The sequence below is a fragment of the Lutra lutra genome, chromosome 7, assembly GCF_902655055.1.
Source record: "Lutra lutra chromosome 7, mLutLut1.2, whole genome shotgun sequence".
Lineage (NCBI taxonomy): Eukaryota > Metazoa > Chordata > Mammalia > Carnivora > Mustelidae > Lutra > Lutra lutra.
The window spans coordinates 17,229,278-17,255,783 of record NC_062284.1 but is presented as its reverse complement, the minus strand read 5'-3'; the positions used below and the strand labels follow the sequence as shown (position 1 = coordinate 17,255,783).

General features: G+C 40.5%; 1 protein-coding gene across 6 annotated transcripts in view; it reads left to right on the top strand.

Annotated features, from left to right (window-relative positions):
* The window catches only part of TTC23 (tetratricopeptide repeat domain 23), a 105,415-nt gene that overhangs the window by 36,783 nt on the left and 42,126 nt on the right, over positions 1-26,506 (top strand). For all 6 annotated transcript variants that reach the window (XM_047736381.1, XM_047736382.1, XM_047736378.1 and 3 more), the window contains exon 6: positions 18,068-18,245. In XM_047736381.1, coding sequence (XP_047592337.1) covers positions 18,068-18,245 — 178 coding nt within the window. The remainder of the gene's footprint in view (positions 1-18,067; positions 18,246-26,506) is intronic.

Here is a 26,506-nt window from a genome sequence, read left to right as displayed (position 1 = left end):
GTGTGGTTTCATTTATGTAATGAGAGAAGGAGGAGAGCAATCACTGGGAGGGCCGGCCATCCAGAATTTCTTCCTACCCAGAAGTAGGTATTCTATTTTGTATTGTAAGACAGAAAATAAGCAAATCGGAGGTCCAAGATCTGATATCTGTTGCATCTGTTGAAACCTAACTAACGATACGACAACTTAATGTCCAGAAAAAGAGGGTTAAACTATCCTCAGCCAGAATCCCCCCACCTCCTCTAAGACGGCTTTCCAAATAGCAGTACCAAATCTTGCCAGCAGATGGCGCGCCTCGTACACATCTGTGCTGAGTACCCAACAAGAATGTAAATGTTTCCAGCTGTCCCACAAAGTTACTTCGTGTTCAGCTGAGTTGTGTTAAACTTCACCACTTCTTTCAGTGCTGGTTCTTCACAGGGACATACTCCCTGGCACTTGCATGTTTCAACTGCATGGTTTTCATCTGATCACTCTGCTTTGTTTCCTCATTAAATTATGAGTATTTTGCCTACACAGAGCTGCTTTAGAAATTTACAAGGCTTTGTTTTTGTACATTTCTGCTTATGTTCACAAGCACAAGGGCCTTTTCTTTTACCAGATCTCGGTGGTAGAAGACCGGGATAATGTCTCTGGCAGCTCTCATGGGATCTGTGTTCCTCTTAAAAGGGTATCTTTCATGCATCCTCTCCCTCCTTCTGCCTCGCCTTTTATGGTACCCATCAGGCCAGGCTGGTTCTTTTCTCTTTGGGCTGACAGATAAATGCTGTGGGGTGACTCATGCTCCGTGCCTCTATCCCTAACTGCGGGCTGCAGCCTTGTCCCTTTTACCTGCCCTCCTCTGTTCTAGCGCTACTTTTATTCACAACTTACTCATTAACTTCGGAGAGTGAGTCCCGAACATGTTCCTATGTGCCCCCTTGTTTTTTTTTGTTTTTTTTTTTTAAAGATTTTATTTATTTATTTGACAGAGAGATCACAAGTAGGCAGAGAGGCAGACAGAGAGAGAGGGGGAAGCAGGCTTTCTGCTCAGCAGGGACCCTGAGATCATGACCTGAGCTGAAAGCAGCAGCTTAATCCACTGAGCCACCCAGGCGCCCCATCCTCCTCATTTTTCTAAATGTGATCGAGAAACTCAGTAGTGAAAATGGGCAAACCCTTCCCCTGTGTTAAGAATTATTTTCTACCCCGGTAGCCACCTGGGGAGCCACCCAGGGGCCCCAATATTTTATGTTTAAAATAATCTCTACACCCACTGTGGGGCTCAAACTCATGGCCCCGAGATCAAGAGTCACATGCCCTACACACTGAGCCATTCAGGAGCCCCGATAGACCCTTTTTTAAAAAGTAGTAATTATAGTTATTATCCAATGCAACGTTTCTCTTTGTGCAGTTTCTTCTCGGAAATGATTTGGTTTTAAACATGTGCTTATATCATCACAGTCTAAGATTCTGTACTTCAAGACTGCCCCTGGTGTGCAATATTCTTTCCTGTTCTTGTCCTTTGCCTTGGGAAAGACTAAGTATCCTGTGTCTTTTGTGCTTTTGTGAACCACCTAAGCTAAAATCAAGATAGTCTTATGTTTTTATTTTTAAGCTTGACTTTGTTTCTTTGTTGTGCTTCTTTGTAATCCAGTATAACCTTGAGATTTGGAAATGATTCTAACATAAGCTTTTCCAGGAGGGAAGGAGATGAGGAAGGTTTCTCCCTTCCTGGTATTTCCTGGGAAGGGGTAGAAGGTAATGGAATAAACGGTGGCATGTGGGATTTCATGTATATCTACCTGACACCACCTCTTTGGTATGCTGAAATTTGACTTAGTTCCATAGGTTTCCCCATAAACTGTCCCCAGTGGCTTTTACTGAGAATTTTTGATACTCCAGTAATCACCTTTACTCTCTTGCTTTTAGATCCTACAGTGTTCAAACCAGTAATCTCTAAATCTTGCTTTCAGGGCTCAGCTTTATTTTTTTAAGTTCATACCATCACCTGGAGGTCCTTGGTGTCTAAGCTTGTACCTCTGTAGATGTGTTTCTTTAAAGAATCCCCTTCTCTGCCTCTCTTTTTTTGTGTATAAAGTCTCTGATGAATGCTCCTGTGTTCAAAGCCCTGCTTCTCCCTTTCCTCCTCCGGGAAATGCCCTGTACTTCTCCAGAGATGTTTCTCGGGTCAGCTCCTCCCCTAGGGCACTATTTGCTTAGCATGCCTTATGCTTGTTTCACAAAGAAGGAAATGATTTCTTTTTCTGGTTCTCTTTTTCATCCTCTATTCCTTTGATTAAAGAAATGCTCTTCCCTTACACAAAATCTGATTTTTGAAAAATCAGTGTTTTTTTTTTTTAATGCAGAGAAGCACAAAACTTCACATGGCACAAAACTTCATATACTTTCTCTGCTCTCTATTTCTCGAATCCCTTAAAGTTTGAAATTTCAGAGCGTTATATTTTTGTCTTTCCCTTTCTAACACCTTATAAAACACATTTCCTTACCTCCTTCTAATACACATTTCCTTACACAACTACAAATAATAACGTGATTTTAGGCAACCACACCAGCCACTGATTCTTGACCACCTTCTGTGTTAGGCTCTTGCAAAGCGCCTCTTAGACTGGGTCTCATTTAGTCCCATGTGCTGGGCACTCTTCCTAGTACCATTTTCAAATGGAGCAACCGATGGGTTGGGAAGTCATTTCCTGGGGTCACACAGCTGGAAATGGCAGAGCAGAGCCAGGTCCCTCTACCAAACTTGGGTGTCCAGGCTCCTCACCGTGGCCCAGATCACATTCGCTGTGCAGAAAAGAGACCCAACAATACGGTCGGTCTACAGAGCAAAGCCTTTAGATGTGTGTGCCAGAGGGTAGGCAGAAATGCAGATGTAAGCCTTTTCTCCCTCTAGCTCTAGAAAATCCCACTTGTCCTCTTTCCAGATTGATTTCACGAGATTTCGATTATCAGCAACCGTCCCACAAATCCCTTGCTTTTCGTTGTTGCTCCATATTCGTGCCAAGTTCCGGAGCTTTTATTTATTTATTTTTAAAGATCTGATTGATTTATTTGAGAGGGAGAGAGAGTATGAGTGGAGGGAGGGAGGAGAAGCAAAGGCTGAGAGGAGAGGGAGCAGCAGCCTCCCTGCTGACCAGGACTGGTGATCCCAGGGCTGAGGACCCGAGCTGAAGGCAGATGCTTCACCAGCTGAGCCACCCCAGCATCCCCAAATTCCAGAGCGCCTTAAAAGGAGACCCTCTGTTGTCTTAGCGATACCAAAGAGATTGCATTCACTTGTGGCCTGTTGAAACAAGTCTCCACCCCTGTGAGATCTTCTGAAGCCTATCTGAAATGAGATAGTGTCTCATCACGCGCTCTGGGGAATTACTGCGGATGTATTTTCATTCAATAAAATATGTTGTGGTTGAAGTTGTGGACCTGCCAAATTCACATACTGCCACATTCTGTTGTTCAAAACTCTCTATCTTTTCATCTGTCTGGTGTTTCCTAAAGCTGCCTAAACATATTATGGGCACGCTAGACAATAAATCCTCAAAGCGTTCCCGGCAGGCAGAGAAAAGCGGAAAAGGAGACAATGTTGTCATCCTAAACATTACACAGACTGAATGAGACTGGCGAGATTACCTGAAATGGACTGAGGCTTTAAGTGAGTTGGGCGGGGCGGGGAGGAGGGGGAGGCAAGGCTCTCACGTAAACATTCCCTGATAGGGTACCCCCTCCATTCCTTTTTTATTAAATACATTGTGAAGCTAAAGTCATCTTATTTCCTGTTTTGTCTTTTCTTTTATGTGAGCAGCGTATGAGCTCCAGAAGGCTCCTTGGAGAGGACATTAGCTTGATAAGCCTCGGCTCCCGGCGGTCATGTGGGTGCCAGGACCCTGGACAGAGAGCCGGCAGCAGCCTCCTGGGGCGGGGCCCAGACTGTGCTTCTTTATTGGCACACACGGAACTACAGCGGGTCGCCTTTGTTCCTCTTTGCAACAGCGTAAAATTACAGATACTGTTAGGCAAATACATACACATTCACAAGCTTACCAGATAGGACATTTCGGGTACAGGGAGGCCTGTTCTGTGTCCTTCCCAATCCCGTGTTCTTCCCCCAATATTACAGGCAATCATTATGCTTAATTTAGTGTTTTTCATTCCTCTGAATGTGTGTGTGTGTATGTATAGATAGATAGATAGATAGATAGATATAGATATATAGCCATGGAAATACACAGTATTATTTCTCATTTTTCAAACTTTCTATGTATATTTCCTTCTGTAGCTTGCTCTGCCCCCAATTACATTTGTATTTTTGAGATGTACCCGTATCAGCTATTACACAGATCTCTAGTCTCTTCATTTTATTTATTTATTTATTTATTTTTAAAGTAGGGCTTCCCGCCCAGCATGGAGCCCATTGAGGGGCTTGAATCACGATCCGGACATCATGACCTGAGCTGAAATCAAGAGTCAGACGCTTAACCAACTGAGCCACCCAGGCGCCCTTCTAGTCTTTTGATTTTAAACCCACACATTGTGTTTTGTCCATCGGACTTACCCCCGATTTAATCATCAGTGCTCACAGGGCAAACGTGTAAATTCAGTGGGATGAAATTCCAATTTCACTCTTGCACATGTCTCTTTGGGCACACATTCAAGATGATCTCTGAGGTCTGTGCCCAGGGGTGGAATTACTTACTTGACAAATATCCACATTCTCAGCTTGACCGAGTTTGCTCAAACACCAATCTATGCTCTCACCAGAAGGATATGGAAATTCCCCATTACTCCGCATTCTTGCCAACACTTGATACTGTCAGACCTCTTATCTGTGCCAATCATATGGTTTCTTTAACTGCCTTTCCCTGATAGCAAGGTCAAACATCATTTTGTATGTTTGCTGGACATTTGGAAATCATATTCTATGAATTGTCTATTGGTATCTTTTGCTATTCTTTAATCGGGCTGTTTGCATTTTTCTTATTAATTTGTAGACATTCTTCATGTTTCTGGCAAGTTATTTGCTCCTTACATATATTGTATGTACTCCCAGGGTGTAATTTGGTCTTTTTACTTTCTTTTTTTTTTTTTTAAGATTTTATTTAATTATTTGAGAGAGAGAGAGCATGAGAGAGAGCATGAGAGGAGAGAGGTCAGTGGGAGAAGCAGACTCCCTGCTGAGCAGGGAGCCCGATGTGGGACTCGATCCCGGGACTCCAGAATCATGACCTGAGCTGAAGGCAGTTGCCTAACCAACTGAGCCACCCAGGTGCCCCGGTCTTTTTACTTTCTTTATGTTGACTTCTGATGTACAGGAGTTTTTATTTTTAAGGTGACTCAATTTACCCAACTTTTCTGTTCTGATTTATATTTTATGTATCTTGTTTAAAAAAGTCCTTCTCTACCCACAGTCATGGAATTACCTTTTCTTATATTTTTCTCTCAAACATATCAAAGTTTTGTTTTTAAATTTAGGCCTCTCTATCCCACTTAGAACTTTCATTTGCATAGTATGAAGGATCTAATTTTTTTTCCCCCTGTGGATGACCTAAGTAAGGGGGTAAAAAGGACTTTCAGCTACAAGAGAAAGAACAACTCAGGGTTTGAAGAATTCAGTGCTTTGAAACTTGGGGCCAATAATTGGCTGACAAAAAAATCTTTTAACTTTGGAATGTTCAGAAATGGCAACAGGTCACCTTCAAGTATGGATGCCTCGTGTGTGATTGTGTCCCTTCGGGGCTGGCTCCCTGCTAAAGATCAGCTGGCTGGATGTCATGGGATTCGTGAGATGTGCTTTCATTTGGATGTTCAGGTTTCAGGGGCAAAACTATGGCCAGTGAAAGTCATGTGTTTGTTCCTAATGAATTTGCTGGCTTCTGGGTCTCTGTCCCAGTGATATTGAAATTAAATTTCCAGGCAGGGAGACAATAGAAAGTGGGACTTGAGCACAGTGTGATTTTAAAAATATACATATATATGGTGCTCCCATGTCGAAGTAACTGCTTGGGGTGAGTATACCCAGTGTTCTTCTATTAGGGAAGCTGAAGGAAGAGAAACCTCCCGGCCTGGAGTTGGCCAGCAGGGGTTCCATATTCACTTGCAAGGGCTGCTGTAAGAAAGTACCACCCACTAGGTGACGTGAACAACAGAAAGGTTCTTCTCTCATAGTGCTGGGGGCTGGAAATCTGAGCTCAAAATGTCAATAGGGACTGGAACAGATGCTCCCTCCCAGCTTCTGGGGGTTTCTGGCAATCTTTGGTGTTCCTTGGCTTATAGATGCATCACCCCAATCTTGCCTCATCTTCACATGGCCTTCTCCCTCTGTGTGTGTCTTTGTGTCCTTTTTGTAAAGACACCAGTCATATGGGATTAGGCGTCCCCCTACTCTAGTATGACATCTTCTTAATATAACTAATTATATCTACAACAACCTTATTCCCAGATAAAATCACATTCTCAAGTACTGGAGGTGAGGACTTGAACATATGAATTTGGGTGGGAGGATACAATGCAGCCCTAATGAATTCCTACAAGGTTTCCTTTATTCCACTTTTTATAAAATTTCAGCAACTTCCCCAAGCTTTAACTAGATCAGTAGTTTATAATATTCTTGCTACCAAATCAATGTGAAAATGTACTTTAAAAAAAAAAAAGATTTTTATCCTAAACTTTATTCTGGAATCTATGAAAATTCAGGTATGAACTATAGCCTCAGTGTGTCTAAGCTAATGGATCTGTATTTGTAGGTTGTTTCTTTCTCCCTCCCTCCTCAGCTTCTCCTCCTTCCTTCTGTCAGGCAGCTGACAGCCACTTTGTGTCAGATACTGCAAGGTGCTGGGGTGCAAGACCAATGAGGCAGCCTTGGTCCCTACCTTCATAGGACCTAACACTAAAGGGACTGGCATCGAGTTACCAGGCAGTTATAATATAACATGGGGAGGGGGTGTTTCCTGAGCAGGGAAGGTTCATAGCTCCATGGGAGTGCAGTCGGTGTTCATGGAGGCACCCAGCCTAGCCTGGGGTGTCAGGGACAGAGCAGGGATCAAGAAGAGAAAGCCCAAGTGCTCAAGCCTCATCATTTAAGGAAGCACTCACTCTAGGGTGCCCACTCTACACTTGCCTGCCCTTGAGAATGAGTGCCACCTTAAATGATGTGTCCTACCTATCTCTCTGGTCCCATTCTCATCCTGGCCTTTGTCAGGGAAGCCTTCCTAAAGGAGGAGACTGCTAAGCTAAAATTAAAAGAGGATCAGTAGTTAGGAAGATGAATGAAAGTTTGCCAAGCAGAGATGGAAGAAAGAACATTCCAGCTAGCAGGCTCAGCAAACACCCAGGGGAAAGATCCACACAAAGGGGGAGCTGAAAGGAGGCTGGCATTAGGGAAGTCAGAGGGGAAGGTTTAGGTGACATGCAAGAGTCATCTGAACTCATCAAGTCCAGGGAGACTCAGGTCCCAGCAAAGCCACTGTCACCTCTGCCACCATTGTACATGGTTGGTTGGATGAGGGAGAGAACCTTTGTGAGAATTGGAAAAGGTGACCTCTCTTCCAGGCAAAGATAGCTTTGCGTCTAAGTGCACAGTTCATTCTGCAGAGTGTGACCTGGCCTGAAACTCCCATGTGTGCCCTCAGGCAAGTGTACAACGGAACTTAGGCACAGAGGAAGGAGCAGGAGTCTGTGGGTGCAGACCCAGACCCTGCACGCAGGAGTTTGATCTCCTTAGTGCTGAACCAGGCCTCCCAAACCGTGCCCCAGATGGCCTGGTGGGCAGCCCTCAGCTTGGCTGGGAGATTGGCTTTTCTGTTTAAGCCCATCTTTAACACACTCTGAATTCCGCTCATCTGGGTAACTTTGGAAGCTATATAGAACTTATTTTTCTTCTGTAACTCACCAGTCCTCAAACTAATTTCCTTAACCACAGCCTATTGGCTTGAAACAATCAGCCAAAGAAAAAAGATTCTGGGTTCATCACCAGTTTCTGGATTCTTCCATATCTGCATTCTGCAGAGGACATAATAAGAAATATATTAACATATTTAAGCTTACAGGGTATTTACCGGAATACAATATTAAGAATGATTTTCTATGGCTTTTCTCTCCATGAATTTCTTGCTTTCTCATTAGGATTATACTTTTCATAGACCTAGGCCTTTCCCCAGGGACCCAAGCCTTAGAGCTCATCAGAAAACATGCTTACAGCTCTGAAAAATAAGAGTGAGGCCAGTTGTAGCTCAGTGTCCAAGCCCAATTTATGGCCTCCCCTTGGGAATGCCCATTGCCAAGTGTCAGGTGCTTTAGGACCCACAGCATTCTCTGCTTTCCTAATCTCCTCCCTAAAACAGATGGGTAGGATTGCCTAATCATGCAGGACCAACTTAAAGCCAAAGCACACATCTTTTTCTGACCTGCTTTGTGCCAGTTACCTCTGACTGGCTCAAGGATGATATCAAGAGAAAAATATTTTGATTTTTGTTTAACATTATTACAATTATTTTTTAGACAAAAATTGCTAGCTTTACAGATACCACTAAATCTCATCTATATTTAGTTTCTCTTCCAAATGTTCACAAATTTTTTAAAGGACAGATTTATTGAGCTGTAATTAACATACCATACAGTTCACCCAATTGAAATACACAATTCAGTGGTTTTCGGTATTATTAACAAGAGTTGTTCAAACGTGACCACAATCATTTTGACCTTTTCATCCCATTAACAATCTCTGTTATTGTGTTCTCCCAGCCCCTGACAACTACTATTTTCTGTCTCTGGGGATTTGCCTAGTTTGGGACATTTCATATACATGGAATCATGTAATGTGTCACCTTTTGTGACTTGGCTTTTTTTTTTTTTTTTCCTTTTTTTCTCTCCCCCCTCCCCTTTTCCTTTTCTTTCTTTTTTTTTTTTTTTTAACAGTGTTAGTTTCAGGTGTACAATAGAATGATGCAACACTTCCATACATCACCCGGTGCTCATCACAAGTGCCCTCCTTCATCCCCATCACCTATTTTATCTGTCCCCACCCATCTCCCCCGCCCCGGCAACCATCAGTTTGTTCTCTAGAGTTAAGAGTCTGCTTCTTTTTTTTTTTTGTTTTAATTTTTAAAAAACAATTTTAAAGATCTTTTTATTTTAAAGATTTTTGTTTATTTATTAGAGAGAGCAAGCACAAGCAGAGGGAGGGCAGAAGGAGAAGGAGAAGCAGACTCTCTGCAGCAGGGAGCCCAATGAGGGTCTTGATCCCAGGACCCCAAGATCATGACCTGAGCCAAAGGCAGATGCATAGTTGACTGAGCAACCCAGACACCCAAAGCTTTTTTTAAAAGTAATCTCTACACCAACCATTGAGCTCAGACTTAGAACCCTAAGATCAGGAGTCACATACTCTACCCACTGAGCCAGTTAGGCACCCCAAGAGTCTGCTTCTTGATTTGTCTGTTTTTTTTCCCTCTGCTCATTTGTTTCTTAAATTCCACTTTTGAGTGCAGTCATATGGTATTTGTCTTTCTCTGACTGACTTGCTTTGCTCAGCATTTTCATTATGCTCTCTAGCTCCATTCACAGCATTGCAAATGGCAGGATTTCATCCTTTTTATGGCTGAATAATATTCCATTGTAATTATGTACCACAATCACCAATCAGTGGACATTCGGGCTGTTTCCACAATTTGGCTATTTTAATTAATGCTGCTATAAACATAGGGCCACATGTATCTCTTTCAATTAGTGTTTTTGTATTCTTGGGCCAAGTACTCACCAGTGGGATTGCTGGATGGTAGGGTAGACCTACTTTTAACTTTCTGAGGAATCTCCATACTGTTTTTCACAGTGGCTGTACCAGTTTGCATTCCCACCAACAGTGCATGAGTGTTCTTTTTTCCACATCCTCACCAAAAACTGTTATTTCTTGTGTTGTTGATTTTAGCCATTCTGACAGGTGTGAGGTGACGTCTCATGGTTTTGATTTGTATTTCCCTAATGGTGAGTGATGGTAAACATCTTTTTAAGTGTCTGTTGACTATCTGTGTATCTTCTTTGGAGAAATATCTGTTCGTGTCTTCTGCCCATTTTGTAATTGGATTATTCATTTTTTGACTGTTGAGTTGTATAAGTTCTTTATATGTCTTGGATACTAACCCTTTATTGGATATGTCATTTGCAAATATCTTCTCCTATTCCCTAAATTGCCTTTTAGTCTTGTTGATTGTTTTCTTCACCATGCAAAAGCTTTTTATTTTGATGTAGTCCCAAGAGTTTATTTTTGCCTTTGTTTCCCTTGTCACAGGAGACATATCTGCAAAGAAGTTGCTTCAGCCAATGTCAAAGAAGTTACTGCCTGTGTTCTCTTCTAGGACTTTTTCGATTTTCTCACATGTACATCTTTAATCCATTTTTAATTTATTTTTGTGTATGGTGTAAGTAAGTGGTCCAGTTTTATTCTCTCTTTTTTAAAGACGTATTTATTTATTTATTTATTTATTTTAGAGAGAACATGCGCAGAAGCAGGGGGAGGGGCAGAGGGAGAGAGAGTCTTAAGTAAACTCTGCACTGAAAGTGGAGCACAATGAGGGGCTTGATCCCATGACCCTGAGATCATGACCTGAGCTGAAACCAAGACTCAGACGTTGAACTCACCGAGCCACCCAGGTGCCCCCAGTTTCATTCTTCTGCATGTTGCTGTCCAGTTTCCCCAACATCATTTGTTGAAAAGACGGTCTTTCTTCCATTAGATATTCTTTCCTGCTTTGTTCAAGATTAATTGACCCTAGAGTTGTGGGTTTATTTCTGGGCTTTCTATTCTGTTCCATTTATACCATTACCACACTGTTTTGATTATTACAGCTTTATAATATAACTTGAAGTCTGAAATTTTTGATGCCTCCAGCTTTGCTTTTCTTTTTCAAGAATGCTTTGGCTTTTTGGGATCTTTTGTGGTTTCATACAAGTTTTAGGATTGCTCTTGTTCTGTGAAAAATACTGTTGTATTTTGTTAGGGATCTGTAGACCACTTTAGGTGGTACGGACATTTCAACAATATTTGTTCTCCCAATCTGTGAGCATGGAATGTTTTTCCAGTTCTTTGTGTTGTCTTCAGTTTCTCTCATCAGTTTTCTATAGTTTTTAAGTAAAAGTCTTTTACCTCTTTGGTTAACTTTATCCCTTGATAACTCACTATTTGTGGTGCAGTTATGAATGGGACTATTTTTCTTAATTTCTTGTTGAGCTGCTTCATTATTGGTGTACAGAAATGCAGTGGATTTCTGTACATTGATTTTGTATCCTGCAACTTTACTGAATTCATCAGTTCTAGCAGTTTTTTGATGGAGTCTTTGGGTTTTCTATATATGGTTTCATGTCATCTGCACATAGTGAAAGTTTTACTTCTTCCTTGCTGATTTGAATGCCTTTTATTTCTTTTTGTTGTCTCATTGCTATGGCCAGGATTTCCAGTACTATGTTGAATGAAAGTGGTGAGAGTGGACATCCTTGTCTTTTTCCTGATGTTGGGGAAAAGCTCTCAGTTTTTCTCCATTAATGATGATTCTAGCTGTGGGTTTTTCATATATGGCCTTTATTGAGTTGAGCTATGTTCCTTCTAAACCTACTTTATTGATGATTTTTATCATGAGTGGATGTTGTACTTTGTCAAATGTTTTTTCTGAATCTACTGAAATTATCATGTGGTTCTTGTTCTTTCTCTTATTGATGTGATGTATCACGTTGATTGATTTTTTAATATTGAACCACACCTGCAGCCCAGGAATAAATCCTACTTGATGGTGGTGAATGATTTTTTAATGTGTTGTTGGATTTGGTTTGCTAGTATTTTGTTGAGGACTTTTGCATTTATGTTCATCAGAGATATTGACCTGTAGTTCTTTCTTAGTGGAGTCTTTGTCTGGGTTTGGTATCAGGGCAATACTGGCCTCATCGGATGAATTCAGAAGTTTTCCTTCCTTCTCTATTTTTTGGAATAGTTTGAGAAAAATAGGTATTAACTCTTCTTTAAGTGTTCGGTAGACTTCGCCTGTGAAGTCATCTGGTCCTGGACTTTGGTTTGTTGGGAATTTTTGATTACTGATTCAGTTTCATTACTGGCTATGGATCTGTTCAAATTTCCTATTTCTTCCTGTTTCAGCTTTGGTAGTTTATATGTCTCTAAAAATTTATCCAGTTTCTTCTAGGTTGTCCAATTTGTTGGCATATAATTTTTCATGATATTCTCTTATAATTGTCTGTATTTCTGTGCTGTTGGTTGTTATTTCTTCTCTCCCAATTGTGATTTTATTTATTCGAATCTTTTCTCTTTTTTCTTGATAAGTCTGACTAGAGATTTATCAATTTTATTGATTTTATTTTCAAAGAACCAGTTCCTAGTTTCACTGATCTGTTCCATTGGGTGTTTTGTTTTGTTTTGTTTTGTTTTAGTTTCTGTATCATTTATTTCTGCTCTAGTCTTTAGTATTTTCTTCCTTTTGCTGGTTTTATTTGTTGTTCTTTTTGTAGTTCCTTCAGGTATAAGGTTAGGTTGTTTGAGACTGGCCTTTTTCCCTTGGCATACTTTTTTCAAGGTTCATCTATGCTTTAACATGTTTATCAGTACTTGTTTTGTGTGTGTGTGTGTGTGTGTGTGTGTGTGTGTGTGTGTGTTTTTAAGATTTTAAAGGAGGAAGCAGGCTCCCTGTGGAGCCAAAAGCCCGATGTGGGGCTTGATCCCAGGACCCTGGGATCCTGACGTGAGCCAAAGGCAGAGGCTTTAACCCACTGAGCCAACCAGGCGCCCCTATCAGTACTTGTTTTGATGATTGAGTAATATTCCATTGTATGGATATACCACATTTTATTTACTCATTGCTCAGAATGGACATTCCTTGGAGGGACATTTGGGTTGTTTGGACTTTTTTACTCATATGGGTAGTACTATTATGGACATTGTGTAAAAGTTTTTATGTAGATACATGTTTTCATTTTTAGGGGGGTATACAAAGGAGTGGAATTGCTGGATCATACTGTAATTCTATGTTTAAACCTTTGAGGAACTGCCACTATTTTCCAAAGTAGCTGCACCATTTTACATTCCCACCAGCAGTACGTAAGGGTTCCAGTTTTCCCACATGCTTGCCAACACTTGTTACTATTTTTCTTTATCATTATTAACAGCCACTGTCCTAGCGGGTATGAAGTAGTATCTCACTGTAGTTTTAATATGCATCTCCTTGATGGTTGATGATGAACATCATCTCTTGTGCTTACGACCATTTGTATATCTTCTTTGGAGAAATGGCTATTTAGAAACTTTGCCCATCTTTAAACTGGGTTGTCCTTTTATTTTATTGCAAGAGTTGTTTATATATTCTTTTTATTTTATTGCAAGAGTTGTTTATATATTTTATATATTATATATGCAAGAGTTATTTTTATATATATACATATTTATGTATATAAATTCTTAAATTTATAAAACTTTCCCACAAACTATTTTTTAAACTTCCTAACTCATACTATTTTTGAAGATGAATGGTCAATTAAATCTGATATGACACCACTCAACCACTAAAAGTGATGTGATAGCATTCATTGCCACATTTTGATATATGATTAAGTGAGAGAAGCAGGTTCTAAAACATGATGATCCATTTAAAAAATATTCATAGAAAATTATCTGGAAGTGTATATATCAAGGTGTGCAGCACTCATCTTTGGTTGTTGTGATTATGTATATACATTTTTCATTTTTATAAATAAAATTAAATTAATACAAAATATTTCATATAAATATAATATACTTTTATATAATTTATAATCATATAAAAATATATAATTTGTAATCATATATAAATATTATTTATAATTATATGTAAATTATATATAATCATATAATTTATAATATAAACTATTTATTTAATTATGTATATTTTTATTTTTCTGTATCTTTTCTTTTAATGACTATGTATTATTCCTGTAATAGATTATTCTCAGATTCTTTAAAAATTCAGTTGGATAAGAAAATGCCCTCCTCAGTGGCACATGCGTTTGACTGATTATGCTCATTATTTGGACTTTCCAAAATCATAAGTGGGTGAGTGTGAAACCACAGTAGAGGCCATTTCAACAGAAGAACAACCTGAAGCTGTAGCACTTAGTTCCATACAGACCAGTGGTTGGGAGGGAAGGGATAAAAGGTATATGACGTATAGGCACTTAATACCAATCTGTGTGACCTGCCTCAGTTTGCAAAGCATTTCAGATACCTTCCTTGGCTCTGCAACAACTGTACTGAATACCAAGATGCAGAGACATTATGTTCCTGCCCAAGGTTGTGCGGTCTTGTCTGCAAGGATGCTCCAACTACAGTTTGGGGGGCATCTGGGTGGCTCGGTCAGTTGAACATCTGACTCTTGATTTCAGCTCACATCATGATCTCAGTGTCATGAGATCAAGTCCCACATCGAGCTCCACACTGGGCGTGGAGCCTGGTAGAATTCTCTCTCTCTGTCTCCTTCTGCCACTTGCACCCTCTTCTCTTTCTCTCTCTACTAGAAACAAAAAAACCTACAGCTTGGGTTTTTCTATTCTTGCTGCAGTACTTGTAACTGACAGTCCTGCCTCTCATCCTGGGTTCTTCTTTTTGTAAAATTGTCTCCAAGGGTCCAGTATCCGAAGGATGACTTTCTGATACCTGAAAAAAATGGGTTAGCCTGGAGCAATATGCCATGCTTTTGGCTAAGGGAGTAGGTAAATGGCTACAAGTTGTCCCTGTTCTCCACTGCTCCAAACTCTCAAATCCTTTTCTTTCATGCTCTGTCTAGGGAAAGGAACAGTTGTTGTTATATGAATTAACTTATGTCTTGTTATTATTTACTTTTTTTTTTCATTTATAAGCTTGATTATTAAGCTTTCAATATTGCTTTTTCTTAGAGCTGTTGCTCATGGGGTGCCCGGGTGGCTCAGCCAGCTAAGTGTCTGACTTCCACTCAGGTCATGATCTTGGGGTCCTAGGAATGAGTCCAGCATTGGGTTCCCTGATTGGTGAGGATTGGTGGTCTACCTCTCCCCCTACCCTTCTCCCTGCTCATGCTCTCTCTCTTTCTCAAATAAATAAAATCTTTAAAAACAAACAATCAGGGCACCTGGGTGGCTCAGTGGGTTAAGCCGCTGCCTTTGGCTCAGGTCATGATCTCAGGGTCCTGGGATTGAGTCCCACATCAGGCTCTCTGCTCAGCGGGGAGCCTGCTTCCCTCTCTCTCTCTCTCTGCCTGCCTCTCTGTCTACTTGTGATCTCTCTCTGTCAAATAAATAAATAAAATCTTTAAAAAAAAAAAACAAAACAAAAAACAAACAAACAAAACTGTTGCTCAAATGAAGTCATCCTGGCATTTGTATTTGCTTTATTACCCTTCTATGATTTTAACAGCAGCTTTGCAAACAAAAGACTTATTATTCCTTGGCACATGCTTCCTCATTTATGAACACGAGAGAGGAAGAAGATTATTTTTTTTTCCTTTGCTCAAATATTTGTGGCATTATTGGAGTTCTCTAGGCTAAAGTAGATGGAAAAAAACTCTGAAGTCACTTTAAAAGTTTTCTCTAGATTCTAGACCAGAGATTAGCAAACTTCTTTTGTAAAGGCCCAGACAGTAAATATTTCAGGCTTTGCAGACAAGTGTTTTTTAAATGTCTGTTGCAAGTACTCATCTCTGCCATTGAGGTACAAAAGCACCCAGAGACAATGCGGAAACAAGTGGGTGGGGCTGTGTGCCAATAAAACTTTATTTACAAAAATAGACGGTGAGCAGATTTGGTGCACAGGCTATGGTTTGCTGACTCCTGTTTTCAATTGTTCTGAAACATTTGTCTACCAGGAATCTAATTTTTTGGCTGAGTGATTTGTTATCAGCCATATGTTTCAAAGCCTCTTTCTATCACCCAAGACGGTAGTGGATTTTTCTCTTCAAAAGCAAAATATGATACTTACAAAGCTAATTATTACTCACTACATCCAAAGCTCAGTAAGAGTCAGAAGGCAAATCCAGTATTACTCAGTCACTTATTTATCTCTTCCTTTCTAAGGTGAAAAGTTGCTATAAGCTACAACCTGGTCCCTGTTTGGTCCAGGAACGTATCCCTGACCTCGTCCAGTCAGAGAAGGTGTCCCAGGTCATAAGTTATCCAGTCCGGGTTTTATTTCACTGTGCCCATCTGAACCACAGATCCAAAGAGCATTTTTATTTCTATCAGTTCCTTTGAAATTTATTAGAGAACAAAAATGTTGTTCACAACAAATTCCAGTGACTGAGTTGGAAACAAGACTTTTTTTTTTTTTTTTTTTTTTTTTGCATGTGTGTGGTTTCCTAGTCACTTAATCACATTATGTGTCCCTTTACCCATGGGCAGTTGGGAATTATAAGACCTTTTTGTAGTAAAGATTCTAAGGTAAAAGGTAACATAGAAGGGATTGGTAGCTTTCATGATGAATTTGATGCATAAAGTTCTTCCATGCAAGAAAAAGTTTATATTTCTTTCCTTTTTTTTTTTTTTTAAGATTTTATTTATGTATTTGACAGATAGAGATCACAAGTAGGCAGGGAGGCAGGCAGAGAGAGGAGGAAACAGGCTCCCCGCTGAGCAGAGAGCCGATGCGGGACTTGATCCCGGGACCCTGAGACCATGACCTGAGCCGAAGGCAGAGGCTTTAACCCACTGAGCCACCCAGGCCCCCCAAAGTTTCTATTTCTTAACAAATATTTTAGAGAAGAGTGTTTTTTAAATGTCTGCTAGTACGTTTGCTGAACAAAATACACAGGTATTTTTTTTTACGTGACAGGGTTTTATCCCAGAAAGGGATAAGAACCTTTTCCCACTGCCCCCTTAACTTATAATTTTTAAATTAACATTTTTCTGATGTCAGAGTAATAGAATTTTATAGAAGAAAATATGGGAAATTTAGAAAGCATAAGTAAGTAAAGTCAAAATCACTACCAACCCCTTAAAGGTAACTACTATTGGGGCGCCTGGGTGGCTCAGTGGGTTAAGCCTCTGCCTTCTGCCTACTTCCCTCTCTCTCTCTCTGCCTGCCTCTCTGCCTACTTGTGATCTCTGTCTGTCAAATTAAAAAAAAAAAAAGGTAACTACTGCTCACATTTTATTGTCCATTTAGATGGCTCTTAATGCATATCATACATATAGATTAAGCTATAACATTTTCACCTGCATGAGATACTATACAAAGCATTTTTGTATTCTGCCTTTTATATTTCTATGTCGGTAAATCTGGATCAACATCAACTTTAAGGGCTATTTTGGCATTCCACAGGAGTGAGATACTTAAACTGTTATCTGCTTGGAGGATCTCCTATTTGTGTATTTTAAATACTTTGTACTTTTCCACTATTACAAAGAGTGCTTAGATAAACATCCCCGTACATGTCCTGCCAGAGTATCTCTTTTTAAGAGAAACTACTAAAATGCCATTAGCAGAAATATGTCTGTACTTATGTATGTAGGATTTTGATATAGAAAAGTTTACGTTCAAATTCTATCCTTTCTAACAGTTAATAAGAGTGCTTTATGCCCTCACCAATACTGGGAAATTTCTCTAATTTCTCAACAGATCAGTTATCAGCATTTCGGCATCCTTTGTGCTAGCTCTTATTGTTTGTTAACTATTTTGTATCCTTTAACCCAACACCTACATAGCACTTACTGTATGTCAGAGACTGTTCTAGGTGTTTTTATGAGGATTCGCTAATCTCATCTTCACTGTAACCCAATAAAGTAAGGACCATTACTATTCTTAACCTAGAGATGGGAAAGCTGTGAAGCAACTGGAAATTCACGCATCTGGTAGCTGGTGGAGCCAGGATTCAAAGCTTCCTCGTTATTCTAGACTCCACCTGCTTGACCATCGTGCCTGCTGCCTCTTTGGAGGAAACAGAAACTTAGCTGGCTGGAGAGAGAACCTGGACAACAGGGGCCAGAGAGCCAAATTGTAACCCTTAGATTTATACATTTTCCCACCTATATGTCTTCTAATTATTTAAGAAGTAATCTCTTTGATTTTTTTTTTTTTTAGGATGTATCAAAGTCAGAAGAAATCAAAAGAAGCTCTGCCTCACTACCAAGAGGCTTTAGAATATATTGAGATCAGTCGAGGTGAAAAAAGTCTTGAGTGTGTACCAATATTGAGGGAATTAGCTGGTGCCGAGCAAGCCCTGGGACTTCACGACGCATCCGTCAACCATTTTCTACAGGTAAGCTGCAATCTATGGGCCACCAAAGTTCTTCTGGACCCACTGGTTTCCATGGACACGAGTGGAAGAGCAGCTCAGAACGCCTGGTTTTATTGTTTGCTCGGGATGAGAACATCTTTGTGTAGGTGACCGAGTGGATAAGTGTGGGAGAGGGGTCCTCTGTTACCAGGTGCATGGTCCTCAGATAGCCTGAGACTCCCTGAAGACAGCTTTTCTCCTATCAGTGCCATGATTCAAGTCTTATTTTCTGAAGTTGTCTTCTCATGTTTATTTAGAGCTTATGTTATCAAACTGATTAAGGTTCTTTTCTAACCATCTAAAATCTTCTACCATCTAAAATTTTCTACCATTCTAAAATGTGTCACTTGAAGCCACTTGGAGTTGTCATTGATTAGCTCCTGATCTCCTTTATCATCATAGGATTCCTCTGTGAGTGTGTCAGTCAGGGTTCTCCTGAGAAACAGAACCAACAGGACATATACAGAGAGAGAGATTGATTTTAGGGAATTGACTGATGCAGTCGTGGGGGGCACGCATGAGTCTGAAATACATAGGGTAGGCAGGCCAGCTGAAAACTCAGGCCCGATCTCTATGTTATAGTCTTGAGACGGAATCCCTTCTTCTCCAGAAAACCTCAGCTTTTTGCTCTTTAGGCCTTCAACTGATTGGATAAGGCCCACTCACATCGCAGAGGGCAATGTCCTTTACTCCAAGTCTGATTGTAAATGTTAATCACATCTACAAGATGCATTCACAGCAACATCCAGACTAGTGTTTGACCTAAAAACCAGGCACCATGGCCTCACCAAGTTGACACGTAAAATTAACCTTTACAGTGAGTTCAATGTTTTTGTATGGCATCATCTGCTGAAAACACATTTTAAATTGTTTTGTCTGAACATTTTTCCCTGTTAAAGTTGTAAAATATAGACCGAACTATTCTTGTTATTTAGGATCAGATGCAATGACATGCGATTAAGAGTTCTGGATTGCTCTTTCTTTTTAAATTTGTCGGACCATGTATAAACCCACCCAGAGTTTTTAGAATATCCTATTCTGTCACTGTTATCTGGATTATCTCTCTCTTTTTTTTTTTAAGATTTTATTTATTCATCTGACAGACAGAGATCACAGGTAGGCAGAGAGGCAGGCAGAGAGAGAGAGAGAGAGAGGAGAACAGACTCCCTGTGAGCAGAGAGCCCCAGGTGCAGCTCAACCCAGGACCCTGAGATTGTGACCTGAGCCGAAGGCAGAGGCTTAACCCACTGAGCCACCCAGGCACCCCTGGATTATTCCTTTTAATTACTATTTCCCTGTGACATAGTATTATGTCCAGTTTATAGATAAGGAAGTCAAGAATTGGTAAGGTTGAGTGATAGACCCAGGAGTACCATCAATGCCAATAAATAGCATAGCCCAGAGTCAAACCCAGTAGTTTTCAGGAAGATTTTTCTAGCTGGTATGGAAAAGAATGGACCAGGGAAAATGTGCCAACAGTGGAAGTAGGGAGAACAGTTCGGAGACTACCAAAGTAGCAAAGGCTGAAGATGATTTTGCCTCGGGCCAAGGATGATGATAGTAAGGATGAAGAGAAGCAGACGGGTTTGACAAAGATGTACGAGGCAGAATTGATGAGGTATGGAGATAGATTGGATAGATAGATAGAAGAGGGCTTGGGGATGAATCAATGATGACTCCTGGGTTTCTGGTCTGAACGACTGCGTGGATGTTTGTGCCAGGTACAGTGGGGGTTGGGGAGCAGGCGTTGACAGGTGCTGGAGAGATGGCAAGCTCAGGTTTCGACGGCGGGTCTGAGATGCCCATACAGGTGGAAATGTCAGTTACATAATCGGGACTAGAGCTCAGAACAGGGGTCAGGAAGTCATCTATGCATATGCAGTTAGTTACCTTGGGAGAGGATGCGATCACCCAGTGGTGTGTGTTGGGGGGCAGGTAGATTATTGAGTGAGAAGAGAAAAGGATACAACAGAGCCTTAAGTAACTTCAGCATTCATTGGTCAAGTCAAGAAGGATAACCTGGCAAAGAGAGCAGAAAAACATGAGCAAAAGTAAAAGTGAAAGTGGTATCTTCTGTGTCTTTTGATACCTTTTGCTGTTCTGAAGGACATGGGGCAGTTGGGAGAATAAATGGATGAGTATTCCTAAATCCTAAAGTGCTTAGCACAGTGCCTGACACATAGCACTATACAGGATTTTAAAAATTCCCCTCTTTCCTTTCTTTTTCCTTTCTCTTTCCTTGATGACTTGGTCAAGGGAAACACTGGGGCAGTCAAGAGGCAGAAACCAGATTGTGTGGTGAGTGAGATGTGAGGAAGCAAACATAATAAACATACGTACCTAATTTTTAAAAAATTTTTAATGTAAATTCAATTTAGTTAACATATAGTATATTATTAGTTTCTGGGATAGAATTTAGTGATTCATCAGTTGCATATAACACCCAGTGCTCATTATATCACGTGCTCTCCTTAATGCCCATCACCCAGTTACCCCATCCTCCAGCCACCTCTCCCCTCCATCAACCCTCAGTTTGTTTCCTAGAGTTCAGAGTCTTATGGTTTGTCTCCCTGTTTTTATCTTATTTTACTTTTCCTTCCCTTCCCCTATGTTCATCTGTTTTGTTTCTTAAATTCAGCATTTGAGTGAAATCATATGGTGTTTTTCTTTCTGATTGACTTATTTCACTTAGCCTAATACCCTCTAGTTCCATCCATTTCATTGCAAATGGCAAGATTTCATTCTTTTTGATAGCCGAGTAATATTCCATTGTATAAATACACTACATCTTCTTTATCCATTCATCCGTCCATGGACATCTGGTCTCTGTCCATGGTTTGGCTATTGTGGACATTGCTGTTATAAATATTGAGGCACAGGTACCCCTTTGAATCACTATTTTTGTATCCTTTGGATAAATACCCAGTTATGCAATTGCTGGGTCATAGGATAGCTCTATTTTTAACTTTTTGAGGAACCTCCATAGTGTTTTCCAGAGTGGCTGCACCAGCCTGCATTCCCACCAACAGTGTAGGAGGATTCCCCTCTCTCCACATCCTCAGCAACATCTGTTGTTTCCTGAGTTGTTAATTACAGAGCCCTATTTCACGAAGTACTAAGAGGTGAGGAAGACCAGCCCAGGCAGAGGGAAGAGCGTGTGCAAAAGTCTGAACGTGAGATGTAGCTCGACTTCAGGGAACCGAAGCAAGTTCCCTCTGCCTGGGCAGTGGGATGGTGAAGGCCCTAGATCGGTATCATTCAAGTGGGGTGTTGAAAATCATGGGAAGGAATTTGAGCTTCATCCTAGGGCAGTTAAGGGTTTTCAAGCAGGAAGACTGACATCATGAGATTATCAGTCTTGAAGGGTCACAGTGTGGAGAATGGACTGGAGGGCAAAGGAATAATCGAGGATGTATCAGGAGACGGTCGCAGCAGACCAGGTGGGGGATGATAACACCTGGACTCGGGTGTTGTGTCCAGGTGTTGTCATGGGGATAAAAACATGGACAGGCTTGAGAGATGCATAGAGACTAGAAACAGTGAGCTAAGGAGTTGGGGAAGTGAAGGAAATGGAGGAGTGTGGTGTTGGGCCAGGTTTCTGGCTAAGGTAAGGCTGGTGGGACCATTTACGGAATGCAGGAGCTCAGTGGACTTGCCATGTTTTGTCAGTATCCATAATTCTGAACATTCTTATACAAAATGCTTTTTTTCTTTGATTATTTTGCTGGTATAAATTTTCAGACGTTAAACCATCAGAAGGAAAGATGTGAATGTTTTATAGTTCTTGATTCAGGTTGACATTCTGCCAAAGGGTAATTTTGATTTATCTAGCCACCAGACGTTGGTTTCCCTTTGTTCTTAACCGAACCAGTTTCATACCAACCTTGCCAACTCTTTTACACTATTTTTCACTCCCATGTGATACAATATAATCTCAAATTTAATTTAAAATTTGTCCTTAGTCCGGGTTTCCTAAATGTTTCCTGAGGATATCCATTTCCGCCCTTAAAATCTCCATGCAATCTTTGCTGTACCAGTTTCTAAAATTCAAAGGCATCAAGTGATAATGTGCTCAGAGTCCCCCAGGGAAGGTCAGTATCCATAACAAAAGCCACTGGAATGGAAGATAGGTGGCTTCTAAGACCCAGCAGTAGGCATTCCAAAGATTTGAATTTGGTTTAGAGAAGCATTTTCCAAACTATGTTCTAGAGAATACTAACATCTCACACATCTCACAAGAATTCATAGGTCTTCCTAGAAAAGATGTTTGTGATTAAATAAATTTGGGAACTATTAAGTTAAATCTAAACACGTGTCTAACACCTGGTTTTACTGTGCATTGGAAATACCAAATGTGGTACTGAGAATCGAGAATCCTATATCTATGAGATGCTAGTGTTCCCTGGGACATAGCTGAGGAAATCCTAGCGTAGAGAAAGAAATTGTAATTTCTAAGAGCAGGGATCATCGAAAGGATTCTACCTTCCAGTATATTAGGCCTTATCACCTCTAAGAGCCCTCGGTACTATGTGAATGGAAAATGGGTTAAGTAGTTCCTCTTGTTTGTGGGGCCCAGGTTCACCATTTTTTAAAAAAGATTTATTTATTTATTTGAGAGGGAAATTAGGGGATGGGGAGCCTAAAGGGAGAGGGAGAGAATATCAACAGACTCTCCACTAATCATGGAGCCCAATGCCAGGCTCAGTCTTGAGACCCAGAGATCAGGACCTGAGCTGAAACCAAGAGCTGGACACGTAACCAACTGAGCCACCCAGGCACCCCCCACCCCCGCCCAAAGTCACCATTTTAAAGTATTTTGCCACAGTTGTTCTCCCTGTCTGTCTATAGAGACTCACATACATGCATATATAGGCACAAAGTGGTAACTATTTACACTTTTTAATCATCTGGAAGTATTTGATTATATTGTGTCCTTCTATCCCTGAGTACTTAACAAAGATAGTCTCTGAGGTAATCACAATACAGTTATCAAATTCACGAATGTTCTCATTGGTAGAAGCCATATTCTCCTTTGTCAGTTGTCCCAGTACTGTCCTTTATGGCATTTTTTTTTTCCATCCAATACAAGATCCAGTCCGGGTTCATGTGTTACCTTTAGTCATTATGCCTCTGGTCTTTAATCTAGAACAGTTTCTCAGCTTGTCTTTGTCTCCTTTGACATTGACATTTGTGAAGCGTACAGATCAGCCGTTTTCTAGCCTATACCTCAGTTTGGGTTTATCTGATGTTTTCTTGTGACTAGGTTTGGATAATGCATGCCCAGCCAGAATACTGCAAAAGGATGTTGTATTTCTTAGGGTAGTACATCTGGAGGCACATGACATCTACCTGTCCTTCATTAGTGACGCTACGTTTATCACCCAATCAAAGTGATTCTTCCCTGTATGGGAACCGTTGTTCCCTTTGCAGCCAATAAGCATTCAGTAGAGAGACAATTTTAAGACCACGTATATATCCCACTCCTTTGCACAGTTTCTCAACGTTTAGCATGTGTTGATGAATCTTTCCCAAACCACTCTCTACAGTGATGGTGGCGGATGAATGATTTTCCATTCTGCCATCCCATCCACATTTATCAGTGGAGGGGACGTTCTACTTTTAGGAAAGTCCCTCCCTCCTCCCACCAGGTTATTTATTTGCTGTGTGTATGTTTTGTTTTTCCACCTAGCAGTATATTCTGGAAATCACTTTATAGCAATTCATTCATCTGTACAAAGGTATGATAATCCACTTTAGGTACATACTGTGTTTTTCTCAAATCATTTTCTGTTTGGGCATTTCAATAGGTTCCAATATTCTGTAATTACAGATAATGTTCTAATGAATAATCTTACATATATTTTTATATTATTGGAGTTGTATCTTCAGAGTAAATTCCTAGACGTGGGAATGCTCCGCCAAAGGGAGCTGGTTGTGTGGGTAGTTTTGCTGGATATTGCCTTTCTTGGGGCGTCTACCATTTATACTCCCACCAGCAAAGTCAGACTGTGCTGTTTCCCCAAGAGCCTCTTCCCAAAGACCATTTCGTCAACTTTTCATTTAGTTCTATCTGAGAGGCAAGAAGTGAAGATTCCGTATAGTTTTAATCTGCACAATAAAATTGCCTATTTTTTCATAGGTTCAGTGGATTTCCTTAATATATTTTTTGTGAATTTTCTTTTCCTATCATTTGTCTACTTTTTAATAAAATTTTTATCTAGTTTCCCTTAACTGTTAAAAGTCATTACAGGAACACTGGGTGGCTCAGTCAGTTAAGCATCTGCCTTCGGCTCAGGTCATGATCCCAGGGTCCTGGGATCGAGTCCCGCATCAGGCTCCTTGCTCAGCAGGGAGCCTGCTTCTCCCTCTGCCTGCCACTCCCCCTGCTTGTGCTCTCTCTCTCTGACAAATAAATAAAATCTTTTAAAAAAATAAAATCTTTTAAAAATAAAAAAAAAATAAAAGTCATTTCATCCGACACATATTGCCCCTTTATCTATGACATGTGTCATAAATATTTTCACCCAATTTGTCATTTGCATTTTATTTTGTTTATGGTGTTTTTATTGAGATAATTTATATACCCTAAAATTCACCCTTCTACAGTGTACAGTGTAGTAATTTGGTCATATTCACAAAGCGGTACAAGCATGACCACTATCCAATTGCGGAACAACTCTCATCACCTCAAAAGAAACTTGCACCCACTGTGAGTTACTCCCCCATTTCTTCTACTGCTCATCCCCTAGCAACCACCAGTCTACCTGCCTCCGTGGATTTGGCTGTTATAGACATTTCATAGAAATAGTATCCTATCATATGTGGCCTTTCGTGTCTGACTTTTTTATCTAGCATATTGCTTTCAAAGTTCATCCATGCTTAGCAAGTATCAGTACTTCATTCCTTTAAAAAAAAAAAAGATTTATTTATTTGAGAGAGAGAGAGAGCACACATGAGCTGGGGGAGGAGCAGAGGGAGGAGAGCATCTCCTGCTGAGCACGGAGCCAGATGCAAGGCTCGATCCCATGACCCTGAGATCATGGCCTGAGCTGAAATCAAGAGTCAGATGCCTAACCAGCTAAGCCCGCCGGGAGCCTCTACTTCATCCCTGTTTTATGGCTGACGAATGTTCTGTAATACCAATGGGCCACATTGGTTCATCTCTTCATCAGTTGATGGATGCTTGGGTTGCTTCCACTCCATGGAAATTACAAATACTGCTGCTCTGAGCATTCACGTACAAGTGTTTACATGGATATAGGTTTTCAGTTCTCTTGGGGATAAGGAGAACTTGACTTGGGTATGAAGAGAACTTGACTCTTTGAGGAGCTGCCAAGCCGTTCTCCAAAGCAGCCTCAGCATCCGAGTCCCACCAGCAATGGCTGAGAATTCTACTTCCTTCACATCCTCGCTAACACGCGTTAGGATCTCTCCTGATTTCAGCCATCCTCGTGAGTGCAGAGTGGTATCCCGCTGGGATTTTGATTTGAATCTCTCCAATGACTCATGGTGTTCTGCCTCCGTGGATGTGTGTGTGCTCATTTATCCATCTTTGGAGAAATGTTTATTCAAATCCTTTGCTCATTTTTAAATAGGGTTACTTGTCTTTTCATTGTTGGCTTAAAAGAGTCCTTCCTAGGGGATATTAGACACTAGACCCTTATCAGATACATGATGTGTAAATATTTTCTCCCGTCCTCTGGGTTGTCCTCTCACTTTCTTGATGGCATCCTTGGAAGCATAAAAGTTTTTACTTTCACTGAAGTCCAGGATATCCTTTTCCTTTTGTCGCTTGTGCTTTTGGCCTCATGTCTAAGAAACCATTGCCTAATCCAAGTCGATGAAGGCTTTTATCTGTTTTCTTCTACGAGTTTTATAGTCTAATTTTTACATTTAGTCTTTGATCCATTTTGAGTTCATTTTTTATAGGATGTGAAGTAGGGCTCCAACATCACTCTTTTGCATGTGAATATCCTGGTTATCCCTAGATCATTTATTAAGAGGACTATCTTTTCTCCACCAAATTACCTTGGGACCTGTGTCAAAATCAATTGACCATAAATGTAAGGGTTTACTTTTGGACTTTTGATTCTATTCTGTTGATCCATATTTCTGTCCTTATGGCAGCACCACACTCTCAATTAATGTCTTGTAGTAGTACATTTATGGGTATTATGAATAACGCTACTGTGAACATTTGTGCACAAGTTTTATGGTAAGTTTTGAAACCTATAAGAGTGACA